The sequence below is a fragment of the Sycon ciliatum genome, chromosome 5, assembly GCF_964019385.1.
Source record: "Sycon ciliatum chromosome 5, ocSycCili1.1, whole genome shotgun sequence".
NCBI classification, from domain to species: Eukaryota; Metazoa; Porifera; class Calcarea; order Leucosolenida; family Sycettidae; genus Sycon; species Sycon ciliatum.
Window position 1 is genome coordinate 10,599,227 of NC_088647.1, and position 16,929 is coordinate 10,616,155.

General features: G+C 48.2%; 2 protein-coding genes across 2 annotated transcripts in view; both read left to right on the plus strand.

The window, feature by feature from the left end:
* LOC135817575 (two pore channel protein 2-like) overlaps window positions 1-16,411 on the plus strand; it is a gene marked incomplete in the record, with an annotated part of 40,608 nt that extends 24,197 nt beyond the window's left edge. The window contains 1 exon segment of the mRNA XM_065330789.1: window positions 15,346-16,411. Coding sequence (XP_065186861.1) covers window positions 15,346-15,424 — 79 coding nt within the window.
* Window positions 4,012-12,184, plus strand: LOC135817572 (E3 ubiquitin-protein ligase TTC3-like). The gene has a single exon (XM_065330786.1). It carries the CDS (start codon window positions 4,467-4,469, stop codon window positions 11,499-11,501), a length of 7,035 nt encoding a protein of 2,344 aa, XP_065186858.1. The 5' UTR covers window positions 4,012-4,466; the 3' UTR covers window positions 11,502-12,184.
* Window positions 16,412-16,929: the final 518 nt, after the last annotated feature.

Here is a 16,929-nt window from a genome sequence, read left to right on the forward strand (position 1 = left end):
CACATATCACTGCCACTGGTGCTATAGCGCTGAAAGCATTGCATCATAAAAGATGACGTCAGCCTGAGATTTTGTCGGACACCACGCCATGAGGCCGAGGCTCTACGAGTAGACCTCACCTCAGCCAGGACGCCTGCCCGTGCAGAACCAGGGAGCCGTACACGTAGGGTATGTGTAGGGCTCTCCGTGCAGAACTGCATTCACGCTGTGACATGCTTGCAACAGACTCAGTACATGTGTGCTATCGTGATCGGCGACTACACCATCTGCAGGCTGTGCAGTACAAGTACATGTACTTTGCCATGTGACTAAGGGACATGAGTTACATGACCACAACAGTTGCACATGCAGCACTACCGACGCAACACGAGTAGCAGGGGCATAGCACCCGCTACGACTGGTACGACCATGGCCGTACCACTTTTCGAAAAGTGTGGTCCGTCCGGAACGTGCAAAACCGTAATAAAAAAATCAGGATCCATCGATGCATACTAGTACTATTTACTACTACTATAGTATGCGCATCAGACTTTGACCTTTTTTCTAGACTCGTACTCATAGATCTGCCATGCATCTGCAGTCGTACTGAGTACTGTACTCGACTCGACTGCACACTGCATGCACAGTCCCAGAACGCAAGATTTTGTGTCTTTTTACAAAAAATCTCCCGGGGGAGGTCCCCCGGATCCCCCTTAAACACGGCCGCGCCGACCTTCGGTCGTACCACTTCCATAACCCTTCCTACGCCCCTGAGTAGGATCAGAACCGCAGAACTGCACCGGACCGATGCTATTACTGCAGGCGATGCACTTTGTACTAATCTGGTATGTTTTGCTACACAAAGTCCATTCTTAGGACCGATATATTCTATTATGCGATAACATTGCTTGTTATGCCAGGTTCACACTAGGCCGATTTTCTGGCTGACATGGACTCGTCCGAAAAATCCTCAAGATCGGGGCGAAAATTGCCTGGTGTGGACGGTGTTGTCATACAGGCTTCCGACAGATCTGCGGCGATTTTCTTGTCACTAGTTTTCGGCCAAGTAGCGACTGGTCGATATTTAGCCGAAAAGCCGACCGATTTTTAGTGCTTGCGCGTGATGGAGCATGCATCGGACCAATCACTGTAGGCTTTCCACCATGACAGCGGAGAGCGTCGGTGCAGACCGTGAACTGGCTGCACTGGATCGCTACTATATGCTAGCCTTTTCACGCCTTTGGCCTTGTAGCTCGTGTAAAAACTATCTCGTTTCCGTTGTCTAGCGTCTACTACGGTCTAGCGCGGCTGTGTACCGCGTGTACGTGTGTAACAGACAAGCCTACAACTATAGTACAAGCGAAGTTGCCCACCATTGTGTGTGAACTGCTAGTCCGACTCGTCCGACACAGTCGGTCGATTTCTTGTCGGTGTGGGAGCATAGGCTGGAAAATCGGCCTAGTGTGAACCAGGCATAAGAATATAAATGTTCACATATTATGTTCACTTGAAACCCATGTTATGATTATGAAAATATGAGAGTTCATTCTTGTATGCAGTATAAATATTATTTTACACAATAACACTATAACCGATACCAAGAGTACATAAACCAGAGTGTGCAACTGTGCATATCAGATCTGAAACAGCGCAGTTCGTGCACTACGTCACCCTGATGAGGTCAGCCAAGCTGCGACTTGCCATACAGCTCAAATTATCATGTTTCATAGCCCGGAAATCAGCCAAGTTTGCTTGATTTTAGACGTCCTGTTTCAGGATTTTTTTCTCATGTGGCTGCTAAGTTCGAAAGTTACCAACAGAAAATCACGGAATCATAGCAAACAAAACAAGATCATCGGATAATAAAAGTGTGGAATATAAATGCTAGATTTCGGTGTTTTGTGTGACTGTGTACGCTGCGTACATCTACCGACAAGTAAAGTCACCAGGCTAGGTTATCCGTATCAAAAAACCGAAATCAGGACAAACTCAGTGACCTGCACCACCGCGACTGGTTACGCAACTTTTCACCGTATCTGTGGCTTACCATGCCGTCAGAAATGACGTACTGCACGAATTGCGCTCCCCAGGAACCATCCCGAGTTGCACACTCTGGTTTATGCACTCATAAGACTCTTATCTACAGGACTATGGTATGGTTTGCAGGCCCGGCAGAACCAGTCCGGTTGGTCAGGCTATGCCGGCGGCGGCGGGATCAACCATTTGGCCACCAACGTGTGTTTACTGCTGAGCAGGTTCTAATAGGCGATTCACACGATGTGTATATGAACTGTATATTTATGAACGAAAACACGTTTGTGTAAAAGTTGACAAGCTGCCCATCGGGGGATCGGACGAGTTCACACGGACAACAGACCCGTGCAAATATCACATGCTTCTGTGTACTTGAGCATACTCACGTAACTCGAGTACGATACTCATTAGAGAGGTTAAGATGCACGTAATTTCTGACGTGACACGAAAGTTCAGCTCGTGTTATTGGCTCGCGCGTTGGAAAACTCACGTCGAAAATAGCTCACGTCGAAATTTGGAGTTTTACGCCAAATTTGACGTGAAATTGCGCGTCCCGTCAGAAATAACGTGCATCTTAGCCTCTCTACTGGTTTTACACGCGCACACATGCGCGTGAAAGCACAGCCGTGGGCCTATGAGGCTATGGCCCTCTAGCAAGTTTATCAAGATTTGCACGCACTTTGGTCACACGAGTAGTAGGCGATTCACACGACGCGCAAACTCATGTGCATGTCCCTCTTTTTCTCGTGTGACCAACACACGTGCGAAATCGTGATAAACTTGCTCGGGGCCATAGGCCCATGTTTGTGCTTTTTCGCGCGTGTGAAAGCAACAGCGAAAGTACTTGAGTATGGTACTCAAGTTACATACTGTAACAAATATTCGGCGCATATTTATTTTCGACTATTTTCAGCCTGGTCATGTTTGGCCGAAATTTGTTGCGCCTGAAATTTTGTTTTGCAAGGTTCAATGTGACAGTGTACACAGACGGCAGCAGTACAGGCCGAAAATTTGATGTGGCTGAAAATTAAAGCCTGAAATTGGTTTTAGCCCTCGGAGGCCGAAATTTGAATGGCGCATTTGAATGGGCCGAAAATTTGTAGACTTTCAGTATCACAAAAGTGTGAAAGGCCGGACAATCCAAACTGCTTCACTCATGACTCAGCCAGTCCTGCCTGGGTTGTGGTCGGCTTGTGCGTCATTGCTTGATTCTGATCTACACTTGAAGAGCTTGAGAACAAAACACGGTATATCCATTTTGGCACTTTTCGGGTAAAGTCAAAATTCTGTCCTGACTTTGTCTTACATCCCATCCCAATGGAAATTTGGATTTAGTACCAGAAGGAATACTGGACCCCAAACACCATGTCATCAAAAATCCACACCTCTCAGATTTTGATATTTTTTGAATTTTTCACCTTCTTTTTGGCAAAACGCAGTATATCCGGGTGAGAATATAGGCACAAGACGCCCTCTCCCAGCAGGAGACAAAACAACTGGCTCACTCATACCATCTAATGTCACCTCCGCCACGCTGATGTCTAAGACAAGAGCTTTGACAGCGTCAGGAAGAAGAGAAAGCTAATTTGACAGCCATAAGTCGAGTCAAGCGCTCGTTCAAAAAAATAATTCAAACTAGTTTGAAAAAATGACAAAAAGCAGTGTTCTGCGCGTTCTGAACACCACGCGCGCTGCCCACGACTGTATAACTATGACAACTGGCGTATACTGCGTTTTGAAAAAAAATCCTAGCCGGATATACAGCGTTTTGCTCTGAAAGCGACTGTTTGAATGGGGTTTTCTGTAGGATGTACTGCGTTTTCGCCAAAAATGACCTCGCCATCAAATTCAGCTCGATGTGATCTTTCAGTTGGGTCAAAAATCTCGATTTTGAAGATTTGGCGCATACAGCGTTTTGTTCTCAAGCTCTTCACTTACTATGCAGCTTGCAGCTTTGTGACATGTCAGTTGTCACAATGGCATTGTCATTGGTGTGCTTGTGTTGAACTTGAAGTTGAAGTGCGCCGTAGATCTACTGGTTGTATGTCTGTGCATGCCTGTGGCGGTACGTAGAGTCTACTCCCCCGGCCCATGGTATGGCGTGGCCACTCGCTAGCGGCCATCACTGCATCAGCACTTACTTTGCATACCGCACTTACTTACCTTTCTGATCCTGGCCTAGCCTAGCTCCTAGCGTCGGGTCCCGGTGCATGCAGCGCGCGCGCTGTATGCCAGCATGCCGACTTGGCTCTTTCTGAACAATTTTTTCATCAACTTGCATCATCTTGAACTAAAAATAATTGTTGTTTTCAACTGGTTTATATCGATCTCGCGACTCGATCCACTGAGTTGCTTTCGTTGGAGGCCTGGTTACTGGTGCAAGTTAGTTGTGTGAACCGTTCGCTTTCGGAATTTCTCTATATTGGACGCACATACGCGTGGCGTAGTTCAAAATGGAGAAAAAGTCGGCCTCGGGCCAGAAGTCTTCTCGTTCAAAAAACAAAGGGAAAAAGTCCAGCACTGAACGCGCCTCTACGAAGGAACTAACCAGAATGGATACAGCCGAGACATGGTTTAAACTCAGTGATTCAGTACGTGGTGAACACTTTGAAGTCATGAGAGTTCGTGTTCTCTCCTTTCTGCTATTCAGCCAGCCGGACCACTGCAATGCTTGGCGAGGTGTGGCGAAGGAAGCTGGAGTGCTTGACGAGAATAATGCCGTTGTATACAGGCAGCTAGCTGACCTGGACCTTGTGGATATGGTCCAAGATGCTCTGTCTGCCATCAAGGAACATCTTAATAATCAATTCCTACTCGACCACATCTTGGGAATTGCTGACCAGGCAGAGGAGCATTCCCTTGGCAATCCGCCGGAGAGTTCATGGTTTACGACAAATATCCAGAAATTAGCCCAGAGATATCCTGGTTTACGGTCAAAAGTTCGCTTTACAGTTCTATTGCTTGTCGTCAAGCATGTTTCCGATCATATACGAGCTCTAATTTGTGATTCACGTGATCTCAGTAAAGAGCACAGACGCAGTTGTGCCAAGAGTGAAGAAGCAACGCATCATATAAAAATTGAAGGAAATGCCTGTTTCAAGTTGGATACCGGTATTCCCAAAGCCATTGGACTTTACAGCAATGCGATCCGGCAGAATCCGTTCAGCAACATATTATACAGCAACCGGTGCATTTGTTACTTGAAGCAAAGCAAAGCCATGTTGGCCTTGGTCGATGGAAAGCGCTGCTCAGTGCTACAACCAGAGTGGGAAAGAGGTCAGCATCGCTACGTGCAAGCCTTGATCGAGAGCGGGTGCTATGTCAAAGCCAAAGAAGCCAACGAGACGGCACGCAAGATATGTAAAGCAAAATCTGACCTAGAGAAGCAGTATGAAGCAATTTTAAGTGCAATTGCCAAGCGCGATGGAGGAGTTGGCGGCGCAAAGCATGAATCTAGCAGTAAGTCTAAAAGTCAGCAGCGAGACGGCAAGCGTCGATCACAGTATGACGACATGCCCGAGCTGGTGACTGATGAAGAAGATGAGTGCAGTGATGATGGTTGGATTACGGAGGATAGTGACAGTGCTATAAGTACTTCTAGTAACACCACATCTTCCAAAACACTAACGGCAAACTCAGATAAGCAATCTATCATAGCAGGCAAGGCCACCACTGCATCTGCTGCTACTGCTACTGCTGCCAGCTCTGCTGTAGCTCAAGAAGATGAAGTCGACGACGATGATATACCAGGTCTAGTTGAGCTAGATGATGAAATGACATCTAGCAGTCTTGAGTCTGATTCTGCTGACAGTAATGAAGATGATGACATAGTACTACCGTCAAAGACGAAGACCACTGATCAGAATAGTAAGGCTGCTCCTAAGGCATCCAGTACACCAGCCAATACCAGTAGTAGCACCAACACCGCTAGCAGCAAGGAGAAGGCAAAGTCTGCTGCAGGTTTATTTGTACGAGAACATAATCCACCAGACTCTCCAAGCAAAAAGAAACCACTTTCTGCTGGACTACATAATATGTGTGATAACAATGATGGTGATGATGATGATGATGATGATGATGATGATGATGATGATCTTAATGATATGCCAGAATTGGTCAGCTCAGCCGATTCTAGTGACACTGATTCACCTCCCCTTGTCCAATTTAAGTCTAAAGTAGCTACATCCTCGTCTTCCGTCTCTAAGCTTTCTGCCTCTGGCAGTGAAAGCAAAAAAAACAATTCTGTCAAGCCATCTTTGTCCTCATCTGCTGTAAATTCCTCAGTGCATGGTGCCCTATCCTCTAACTCTTCTGCTGCCTCTAACAAGAAATCCTCAGCAAAATCAGCCTCTAGCTCGGCATCATCATCTTCTAAGACTAGCGCTGCGACAACTGCACCAACTACATCTGCTAAGCACAACCAACAACCGCATGCCCCGGCTCAACGCCAAGATAACAATGATTCCCAAAAAAGAAAGGACTCTGCCAACAGCACGAAATCGGAGTCTGCTCCCGTGCAACAAGCCAGTGCTGCTCGGAAACAAACATTGGAGCGCTTTGAATTGGTGGATCTGCTCGCGGGTGCCTCGCAACAATTGCTCCTGAACGATTTCAACCGTGCTCTACCCAAGTACAGAGATGCATTGAAAGCGGTCAGTGTGAACAAGAAGTTGATGGGCGATCGCGAGCATGTTGTTTTACTCTACAGCTTAGCTAGTGCTCTGGTGGAACTAGCCGATCATAACTCACTAGTGGAAGCTGGCGAGCACCTGGCTTGCATACTGCATGAATTTGAAAATATTTCCTTCCCACTTGTCTACTATGGCCAAGCACAGGTGCATGTGAAGTTGAACAATTACCAGGAAGCACTTGAAGCAGTGGAGAAAGGCCTGGCAATGCTGAAACGCAGTAAGAGTCAGTTAGTCACATGTACTTGGCCCGGAACTGAAACCGTCATTGCGGAGTCGCGTGCCAAAGATTACAATGAAGTGCTCGTTGACTTGCGTGCTCTGTGCTTGAATCCTCCGCGCCCAGAGGCCGTGTGTCGCTATTTGGAATGTAAAACTCGCCGTCCGATTTATCTCAGCGATCCTGATTACAAGGGGTACGTGCGCACAACCTGCACGTCGCTCTGTCATGTTGACTACCACTTGACTTGCTGGAGACGCGTGCGTGCTGATGATCCTAGTAAGCCGTCAGAGAAAGATCTGCTGGGCAGTGGTTGCGTGACACCGGACTGTGAAGGGCGTATTTATTGTATCAACATCCACGATACTGGGCGTAAGGCCAAGAAAGAGTTCCGTGATGAGTCTCTCATCAAGTCAAAGTCCACAGCAGCCACTGCTGGCAAGCAGCGTTCCGGCAAGGCTAAAACCCAGAAGGTCAAACAGCGACCGGTTGACGATGAGGGTATTGTTGCTGATGCTCTTGCTACTCCGGCTGGACCACGTGAAAGCAAAATCAAAGACGGTAGAGAGCACCATGCCACTGACGACGATTATCCAACTCATCTACCAGCTGCTGGTGCTGCTTCTGCTGTTGGTTCCTCTGGAGCTGGAGCACATCTGACGTCGGCAAATGCTGTTGCCACCTGTGACACCGCCGCTGCTGTTGCTACTGTTGCCCCTGCTGATGCTGATGCTGCTGCTGCTGCCAGTGCTAGTGCCGACACAACATCTATGGTCAGGCTGAAACGTGATGACGATGAGGATTCCATGACAACCAAGTCTTCCAAGAGCAAAGCAAAGAAGAAGAAAGTAGCGAAGAGCCAGACGGTGGCCCTGGATGCTTTCCTTGGTGACCAGTATGTACCACGCAATGCTGACGGCCTGCCGCTTGTTTCCGCTGAAGATGCCAATCCTCATTTTGAGATGTTCGGCAGCAACAGCAGCATCAGCAGCAGCAGTACTGCCAGTAGTGGCATTAGTGCTCTCGGCTCGTTCAGTAGTGGCATTAGCGCTCTCGGCTCGTTCCCGCCTATGCCTCCACCGGCTAGTACATCATTATCATACAGAACGGCCAGTGATGTGTCAACAGGCACTCGCGTTCCAGTGCCGCCGATGTCCATGGCCATGCCTACTGCTACTGGTGGCATACCTCGTACTGCCAGCCATGTACCAATCCATTTACCGGATACCTCTACCCAGGGCCCGACGGGCAGCAGCCACCTTGGTACAGTCAATCTCCCAGGCGCTAAGAATGCCGGTGACTATCCAAGTTTGAGCATGGAGGAAGATTCTGGGAAAACTGCTGCCACTTCAACTACTGTGTCAACACTATCTGAGAAGCCCTCGACAGCAGCCGTTAAGGATGATGAGCTACTGCTTGAAGTAGACAGTGAGGTTCTCACCAACGTCTACTCAATGTTGGCTGATGTGGTGCGCTATGGCGGTGAGATGGGAATTGATGATGGGCGCTTGACTGAGAACATAGGTTTCTTTCCGGACCAAGTGAAACAGGCTATTGAAGTAGTTGGTGGGCTGAAGGGATTTCTGAGACGCTCTGAACTATTCGCTGTCCGTGGTAGTCGTGTTTGCTTGCGTGAATTCCTGCCGTCAGTGGAGGATGCAGGTCCAGAACGTAGTGTATCGGCTGCTGTTGACATACGCCGTCCAGGCGCAAAGCCAGAAGCCGGCTCAGCTGCTAGTAGTGCCGATGCAGCCAATTCACCGGCGCTGAATGTTGATGCCAATGAGTTTGTACCTAAGAACGTGTCCGGTCGCAGTGCTAGCGGCAATACTACTGCTGATACAACTTGTTTGGATGAATTTGCAGCATCGATGGAGGTGCCCAACCTTCCTCCAGCAGCCATGTACTCGAACAGCATGATACCACCGGTACCACTAACTGCTCCTCTTCCTGCTATGCCAGGTGTAGAGTTCATGGCTTCTGGACCTCCCGGTGGCTTTTTCATGCCACCTCCGCCAGGGCCTCCACCACCCGGGGTTCCTATGCCACCATTTCCTCTGCCACCTGGACCACCAGGACTACACGGTGTGGGGCCTCCACCAGCGCACACAATGCCGCCGATGATGATGAATTCGCCACCCATGCCGCGGCCTCCGCCTATTGCTCCTGCTTCTACTACAATGTTTGGAGGCACAACTGCAGCACCCAACAGCTTGCCTCCTCCACCTATGTCGACTGTGTCCTCGCATGAGTCCATATCTTGCGTGCCTGTTGACCTTATCAATGATGATGTAGCTAGCAATGTCAGCTCATCCAAGAGCCACCAGTTTAGTGATCTGAATGTGGTGCGGCATGTGGCAGAAGAAGCTCAAGAAATCTCCACTACTACCAGCAGCAAACCAGCAGCAGCAGCCCAGCAAGATAAGTCCAGTGCGGCGGCCGCTAGCCGTAGCAAAAGCAGCACAGCCGCTGCTAGTGCCACCAGCTCCGCATCTTCTGTGTCCTCTCAGCCTCCTGCCAAGAGCAAGAAGCAGAAGAAGAAGGAAAGGGCTGCTGCCGCAGCAGCTGCCGCCGCCGCCGCTGCTGATCATATGTCTTCTAATGTGGACGACAGTGAAACGTATGATGACACTGGGGATGAGGATAGCTGCGATAAGGCATGCCAGACAGACCGTGGCCTGGATCCTGAGGTCATTGCTGAAGAGCTTCAAGAGGAATGTGATAGATTGAAGCAACAGCTGGATGATGTCAACGAGCAGCTGAGTGATGTCAATGACCGGCAGCACAAGCAGAAGAGACAGTTTGAAATGGACTTGGGCACGGCACACAAGAAGACTGCGGAGGCACAGGAGAAAAATGCCAAGCTCAAAAGTGTAGTCACTTCGCTGCGCGAGAAGCATGAAGCCGAAGTTAAGAATGTTGCTGAAGCGAAACGTGTTCGCCATCAGGTCAAGGAGCTGGAAGGACGTGAGACTAAGCTGCGTGCGGACTTGGAGCGATCACAGCAAGAATGCAACCAGCTTCGTCAACAAGTTGATGTGGAGCGTGAGGACTACACGAAACAGCTGTCATTGAGTGACTCGCAGAAACGCGATCTGCAGAATACGGTAGAAGCTTTGAAGCAGCGCTCTGTGTCCGCTGAAGTCACTGTGATAGAATTGCGGCGGGACATGCGCCTGCGTGAGATCGAAGGCTTCCGTCAACAGGCAGGAATGGTTGCGGGTCGTCTCCAGCATGCCTTGCAGTCTGGTCATAACAATGTCGCTTTGGTGGAGCATCTGAAACAGACCAATCGCTACCAAAAGGAGTTGATCAGCTGTGGCGAAAGACTGGTTGCTATGGCTGTTCATCAGATTGAATCACTGCAGAGTGGCCAGAAAGAACTGTCATCACTAGCACCTTTGGGTGTACAGCTGCCAGTGCCTCCAAGGCAAACTATGCCACCACCACCACCTGCTGCTGCTGCTGGTGGTCCAGTGCCGGTACCACCCATGGCTTCGGCCAATCCAGTGCAACAACCGTCGCCGCCAGCGCCACTTCGTGCTGCTGGTGGTCCAGTCGCCCTTGGTGGAACGCGGCCTCCTCCACGCGCCTCTCCTGCTGCTGCTGCTGCTAGCAGTGATGTCGGAGTACCATCACAACCACCAACTGCATCACAGGGGAAAGGTGCAGCTGATGCGGCCGCTATTCGCTCTACATCCTCTCCCAGACCTGCTGCAGTTGGTAATGGTAGTGACAAGCACGCATCTCAACCAGTACCGCGCCAGCTGTCTGCACCAGCAGCGGCAGCAACACCAGTCACAAGCACCGCTACTCTTCCGGCTACTGCTGCTCATTCTGCTTCTGACAGTAGATTAAAGGCATCATCAAGGTCTGGCTCTACCACTGTGCAAGCTGCTAAACCTGCTATGGCAGCTCAGTCTACTGCTGCTGCTCCTGCTGCTCCGGCTGCTGTCAGTGAAAAGAAGCTAAACAGCTTTGAAAAGATCATCAGTCAACTGGCAGCTATGTACCCCGGGCATAGCCGTGCAGACCTGGTGGAGTTCATTCGCACTGTGCGCGCCGAGAACAACAACAGCTTGTCTGGCATCTCCTTGGATGATGTGGTGCGCCGTGTCACGGTCATCATTGACACTCGTTCGCGTCAATCGACTACGTCGGCCATGGCAGGTAATGGTGCTGGAACTAGTGTTGCAGCTGCACCACCACCAGGTATGTCGGCATCCGACTCAATCAGTGGTAGTGCTCAGAGGCTTGCTAGTAAACAACGCACAGGTCATCATCACACTGCTGCTGCTGCCGCTGTGAATACATCCTCAATGCCTGCGCCGCCGCCATCCATGGCAGCTTATGGCAGTAGTAGAGGTGCAAGTGCATTCCAAAAGGCATCTGTTGCAATGGATGAAATGGAAGATTGTATTATTTGTGTGGAGGAAATGACTGTCAAGAATTCCATTAAACTGCAGTGTGGTCACCGCTTCCATACTGAATGCATTCGTAAATGGTTCCATGAGCAGAGCACGTGTCCCAATTGTCGTGTCCACTGTCTAATGCCTGATGAGTACCCTGCTCTTGCGTGATGTGTTGCTGTAAGGACTTACTGTAATACTTGCTGCTGCTGCTGCTGCTGCTGCTGCTGTTGCTACATCTACCTGTGCTAGCATTGTTTGAATTGCGCTGTGTGCTTGTTGTATGTACATTGTACTAGGCTTATCCTGTGGCCCGTTGACCTTCCTGTGCAGGTGTCACACATATATGCCTGCGTGGTGCAGCTAGTATCTTTGCTGCTGTGAACATTTATTTTTATTTTTACCTGGCCATACTTGCTCCTGGTGCATAATTTCCCTTCCAGTTTTTTTCCAACAATGAAGTGTTTTGAGTTCCATTCGTATTTCTGTGCTGTTTTGAAATTGTGGACACGTTTCGTATGATTTGATGTTTTTTGTGAATACGCTACTGCTGTCTTTAGATGAACTCGTTTTTCAATGCCTTAGCTTACGTTTAGTGTTCTTCTTTTAATACTGGATTTTTTTCATTGGAGCTGCCAGGGGACATTGGTGTGCTAAAGACCCCAGTTTGTTTTGTTTTTATTACCAGTGTTTCTTCCAATTGTGCTGGCCCACTTTTGCTCTTTTCAGCTTTTTACACATGAGACGTGCATTCTCGTCCCATGCAATGCATGTGTCATTGCTTTTCTTGATTTTGTTTGCGATTCTCTGCCTGTCAGTGCAGGCCACTCTCAAGGATGTTCAATTCAACGTTATTTGTCTGTGTCTGTGTGCCTGCTTGTGTGTGTGTCTGTGTGTGTGTTCACATGGCTTCGCCAGTTGTGTGGATTAGACAGTTATCTGGCGCTTGTCTTGATCTATTTCATTCCGAATCAGACCCGCTATCGTTGCTATAAAGAGGAAATCTGTGGGTGCACATCCAGTGCATCTGCAGATTTGCGTGCTTCTCTTGCGACTGGCGTATACCGTAACATCCCGCCAGAGCGCCCCGTCTCTCCCATCCGCCCCTCCCTGACTTCTTGTCAGGGACGTGATTGATTGTATCCTCGTTTGACTCTGTCGCAGTCTGTGATGTCGTACTGCACTGCAGACGCGTGCTCGACCCCGTTGGAAATGTACGCAACAGTGCCCACCCTCCTGACCAGGGATCGCACAAACCCTGCGTTTTGTCGGGTCTGTACGACTCCTGGCTCTTGACCTTTGGTCGATGTACGAGATGCACGAACAGTTTTCGTAGGGTGAGTACTTTTTCATGTAGCACTGAATGCGGCAAGTAGGACTCGCCCATCCGCCCCTCCCCACCTGAAGCGTCGAGGAGGTAGGGGCGCTCTTGCGGGATTTTACGGTACTAGTACAGAGCGTGGGTGTGCGTGCGTGTGTACGTGTGTGGGTGTACGTGCGCGTGTGTGTGGTGTGGGTGTTGACTTGTACCGTATGTCAGCGCCTTTAAAGCCATGGCCTTATATTCGAAACACCGCTGCTTTCCTAGATATTTTAGATGTAAAATGACTCACCCACTACGCCATGCCATAAAAGTCAAAGTCCACACAGAAATTTCAATCTAAATCCACTTGTTCACCCTTCCTGCTGGGCTGTAAGTCTGTTAGCATAGTACTTATTCCTTCATTTTTGCAAAACGTACTTCACATATCATTTCATTTATGAAGCCCATGGCTTTATAACTGAGACTGGCTTTACAATCGAATATACCTCCATGGCTTTAAAGGTGCGGACATACGGTATGTACATGTATGTACACAAGTTTACAATTGCAGGAAACTTTTTGTTGTAACTCTGAGGGTGCGTTCATTATTCTCTAGCTTCTAGGAGAAGAAGAAAAGAGAAGTCGAAGAAACTGGTGTAATTCATGAACGGGTCTCAAAGAATTCGGAGATATTTTGCACATGTCAAGCAATATGAAGCGCCAAAGGGGCCGCGATCTTGAGTCATGAATTTAGTATACACATGTGCGTATGCGAAAAGGGAAATGCGTACACTCATGATCAACACGTGGCTTTTAGCCCTAGTTCGCATGCGCTGATCCCAAACCGCGGGAATCTCCAAGTTTCAACCACCTCTGAAGCTTGGAGAGCTTTGGAGAGCCTCCTAAAAGTCGGAGAGGATATAAGAACAGCTCTCGAACTTTTCGGAGAGTCTCCAACTTTTCCGAGAGGATTTAAGAACGCACCCTGAGTTTCATGGCTATCAGGATATTAGATCATGGGGGTGTTAGTGGTATTGTGGGTAAGAGATGACTCTAATCAAGAGTACATAACCAAGAGTGTGCAACTAGACGATCCCCCAGCCCACGGCGGAATTTTTTTTATGACCTCAATCTTTGGCGGCGGTTTGGCTCACTGATGCCATCATGCGTAGCCAGAGATCAAAGTACAAATGATTTGTACATTACAGCTACGGTAGTCGAAGCAGAACAACGGACGATAGATCGATGTGTCTTGAACCTGATGAACTCTCACCGTATCTACAAAACAAGCATTCTCGCACAGCGATAAGCCACACTCGCTACACACCAAACAACAGCACATTTGTATTGCGGTTAGGAGGGCCAGAAGTGTGACACCACGTTCTTTTACATGGAAGGATGCGGAATTGTAGAATAGCGGAAGAAGGGACAGAGCACATGGATATTCTGTGAAAGCAACGCGATGGCAGCAACTGAGAGAGCAATGACCGAAAACCAGAAGCACCACTTGGGACCGTCAGATTAATTCGTCTGGGCCGAGCCAGCCGGGAAAAAACCCTCGCGCCGACGGACGCATTATTTTTTTGAGGGAAAAAACCGGGTGTAAAACCCCAAGTGGCTAATCTGACAAGTACAAAAAGCAGGGAGGGAGGGTGGGTACCTCAAGACGACTGGCCAGTCGTGCTCATGCGCAGCGGTTTAGAGAACATGTGAAGATGTACGAGTAAAAAGAAATTGATCAGATGACTGCTCACTTGTGAGAAAAAACACGAGAAAAAACCGCTGTGACGAGAAAATACTTCTCGCCTCTGTCGCTGCGCTCTGCCGTCGAGAAGATACCATACCCACTTCATCATAATTCTGCCAAAGAATGACGCAATACAAAAATTCCGCCGTGGGTGAACCCATCGCAGCTGAAGATAGGAGATGCACACTCTTGGTTATGTACTCTTGCTCTAATATTACTACTATAACACTCTGTTATTGTCCTTTCGTATCAATACTGTGATGTTATTCCAACTGATGACAATCACGAGAAAACGTTCTTGGAACTTACCCATCACCTGTGCCTTGATGTGTGCATAGCCAGAATGAGTGCACAGTTGATCCTTTCTATTGCCATAATTAAACTGTTGTCTCCACGTACTTGCAAGTAGGTTTATTTCTAATAATTACTCTGCACATAATTATATATAGTGCAATTGTCATTGTATAGTGTATACTACTCTGCAACTACCTAATTATCTGGACTATGCAGGGTAGGCACTGCAAGTGACTAGTATCTTGTGCAGGGAAAAGACCGTATACTGCTCCGATCCTTTGTTATTGGTACTTGTTAGCTACAGAATAGGATTGCACAATCTAGGGGGCGTTTGAATCGTCACTCTTTAACTTTTCGAGGAGTTTCTTACATGACATTTGTACTAGTCGTGTTTTGGATTTTCTTGTAATTTAATGTGTGTGCATGTGTTTGTGTGTGTGCTTCGCACTGGGAAGTTCCCTGTGGAGGGAACCCCCTGTGTGGATGGACCCGTTTTGAGCATGGTTAATTAATCCATGGTGCTGAGCCCTTCACTCAATTGGTCTGCTGCAAGTTGCTCACCTAATACTAAAATCCTGCATTGCTGTTGCTTTCTTGTGTGCGTGTGTGCGTGCGTGTGTGTCTGCCTGTGTTTGCTTGCACATGTATGCATGACTGTGTTGTATTTCCAGAGCGGGTGGTGGTGAGGTGACATCGGATGCGGACATCATGCACGAACTGCACAACCATCATTTCTTAGTCATCAACTAGATATAAGTGCGTACCATCAGTGCGATGATGTCATAAGTTGAGGACTACAATGGCAACTAGCTGTATCAATGTATGCCACTGCACTGTACCTGCAATGCACCATACCACCGCGAGGCCAGGACACAGAGCCATGCGTAGTCAGTGCACGGACAGGTCAGTCACTAATCTGCTGTACTCTCTTCTTGTCCGATCTGCCTGGCTTCTCAGAACTTTCTGGCCATTGCGGAGTGGACAGTAGCCTTTCCACTGCATCCACCATACACGCTGCTGCGTTGCTGTGTAGCACAACACTTTGCACTGCACACACACGCGCAATGCTTCTTGAGATACTATGCTGCTTCACCTACAAGTAACAAAACTTAGATTGTATCAATGTCATGAAAAGTCTTGCCTCATGGAAGAAAGATGTTATTTTCATTTTTTATTTTCATATACTACAGTCCATCTTTCTTCATGAGTCCATGGGGGCTGATACAGATTTATGAACTTGAGATCTAAATATTTTTAAATTGTTGTAAACAGCTCGTCGAAACTATGATACTTCCGGCTTATGATGCCTTCATGCCCACGCCGTCACCTCTCTGTTAGGGTGTGTATGACCAATTTCGCACTTGCTAGTGCATGTCTGGAGTCAGAGGGACTAATGTCACGGCTACGGCCTTGTGTTTTTCATCTACTTTGTAATATTTCGTTTTTTATCCATCTGAAAGTTGAAATGTGTACAGGTACATATTTGAATCGATTGCTATGGTATATTGACTATACCATTTTTTCCGTTTATTTTATTAGGATCGTTTTGACAGCAGCACGTCTCCACTGCTCCGTGTTGATCAATATTGCTCCGGCTCTTTACTGCTGTGTGTATACCTTTCATTTCTATTGTAACTTATTCCGTTGTGTTTCTCCTTATTTGAACACACATCACCGTTGTCATGGCATTGCCGGTCTGGTTTTACCTGTTATTCGCAAGCTATTCTCCCACAAGCATACTACTGTGTTGTGGAACTGTTCCGGCATGCGATTTGTGCCGCAATCTGCTGCGCCGGGCGCATAACAGCGCATAGGTGTTTTCGTGATGACCGTCCCTGGAGACAGAACTGGTATGAAAGTAAACGTTCGAGTAGGATGGTAGGGTGGGGGTGGGGGTGGGGGTCTTTCAGCTTCTAGAAACAAAGTACGCTAAAAAAATCACAAAAGTTTGGGAAAAATGAATTCTTCGCCTCACACTTCTCCCCAAGCCCTAATCATATCAGAGGCTCAAGGCTCAGCATCCTCGGTGTACAGAGCTAACTGCAACTGCACACACACAGTCAATACAGCACCACTGCATGTGCATGAACACCAGTGAAGGCCAACACTGCAACAGCCCTGCAATAGCAACCCATGTACGGCCATGGCTCCACAGGCACACACATAATGCAATCTCCCTGTTATGTACCTTGCAGTGGATGGCACCACATCACTGATCACTACCCACCTACAATGACATTATGTACAATCATGTA

Bases quoted from the DNA above. Each gene is read 5' to 3' on its own strand.
- LOC135817572 (XM_065330786.1), top strand. From the start codon at position 4,467: ATGGAGAAAAAGTCGGCCTCGGGCCAGAAGTCTTCTCGTTCAAAAAAC.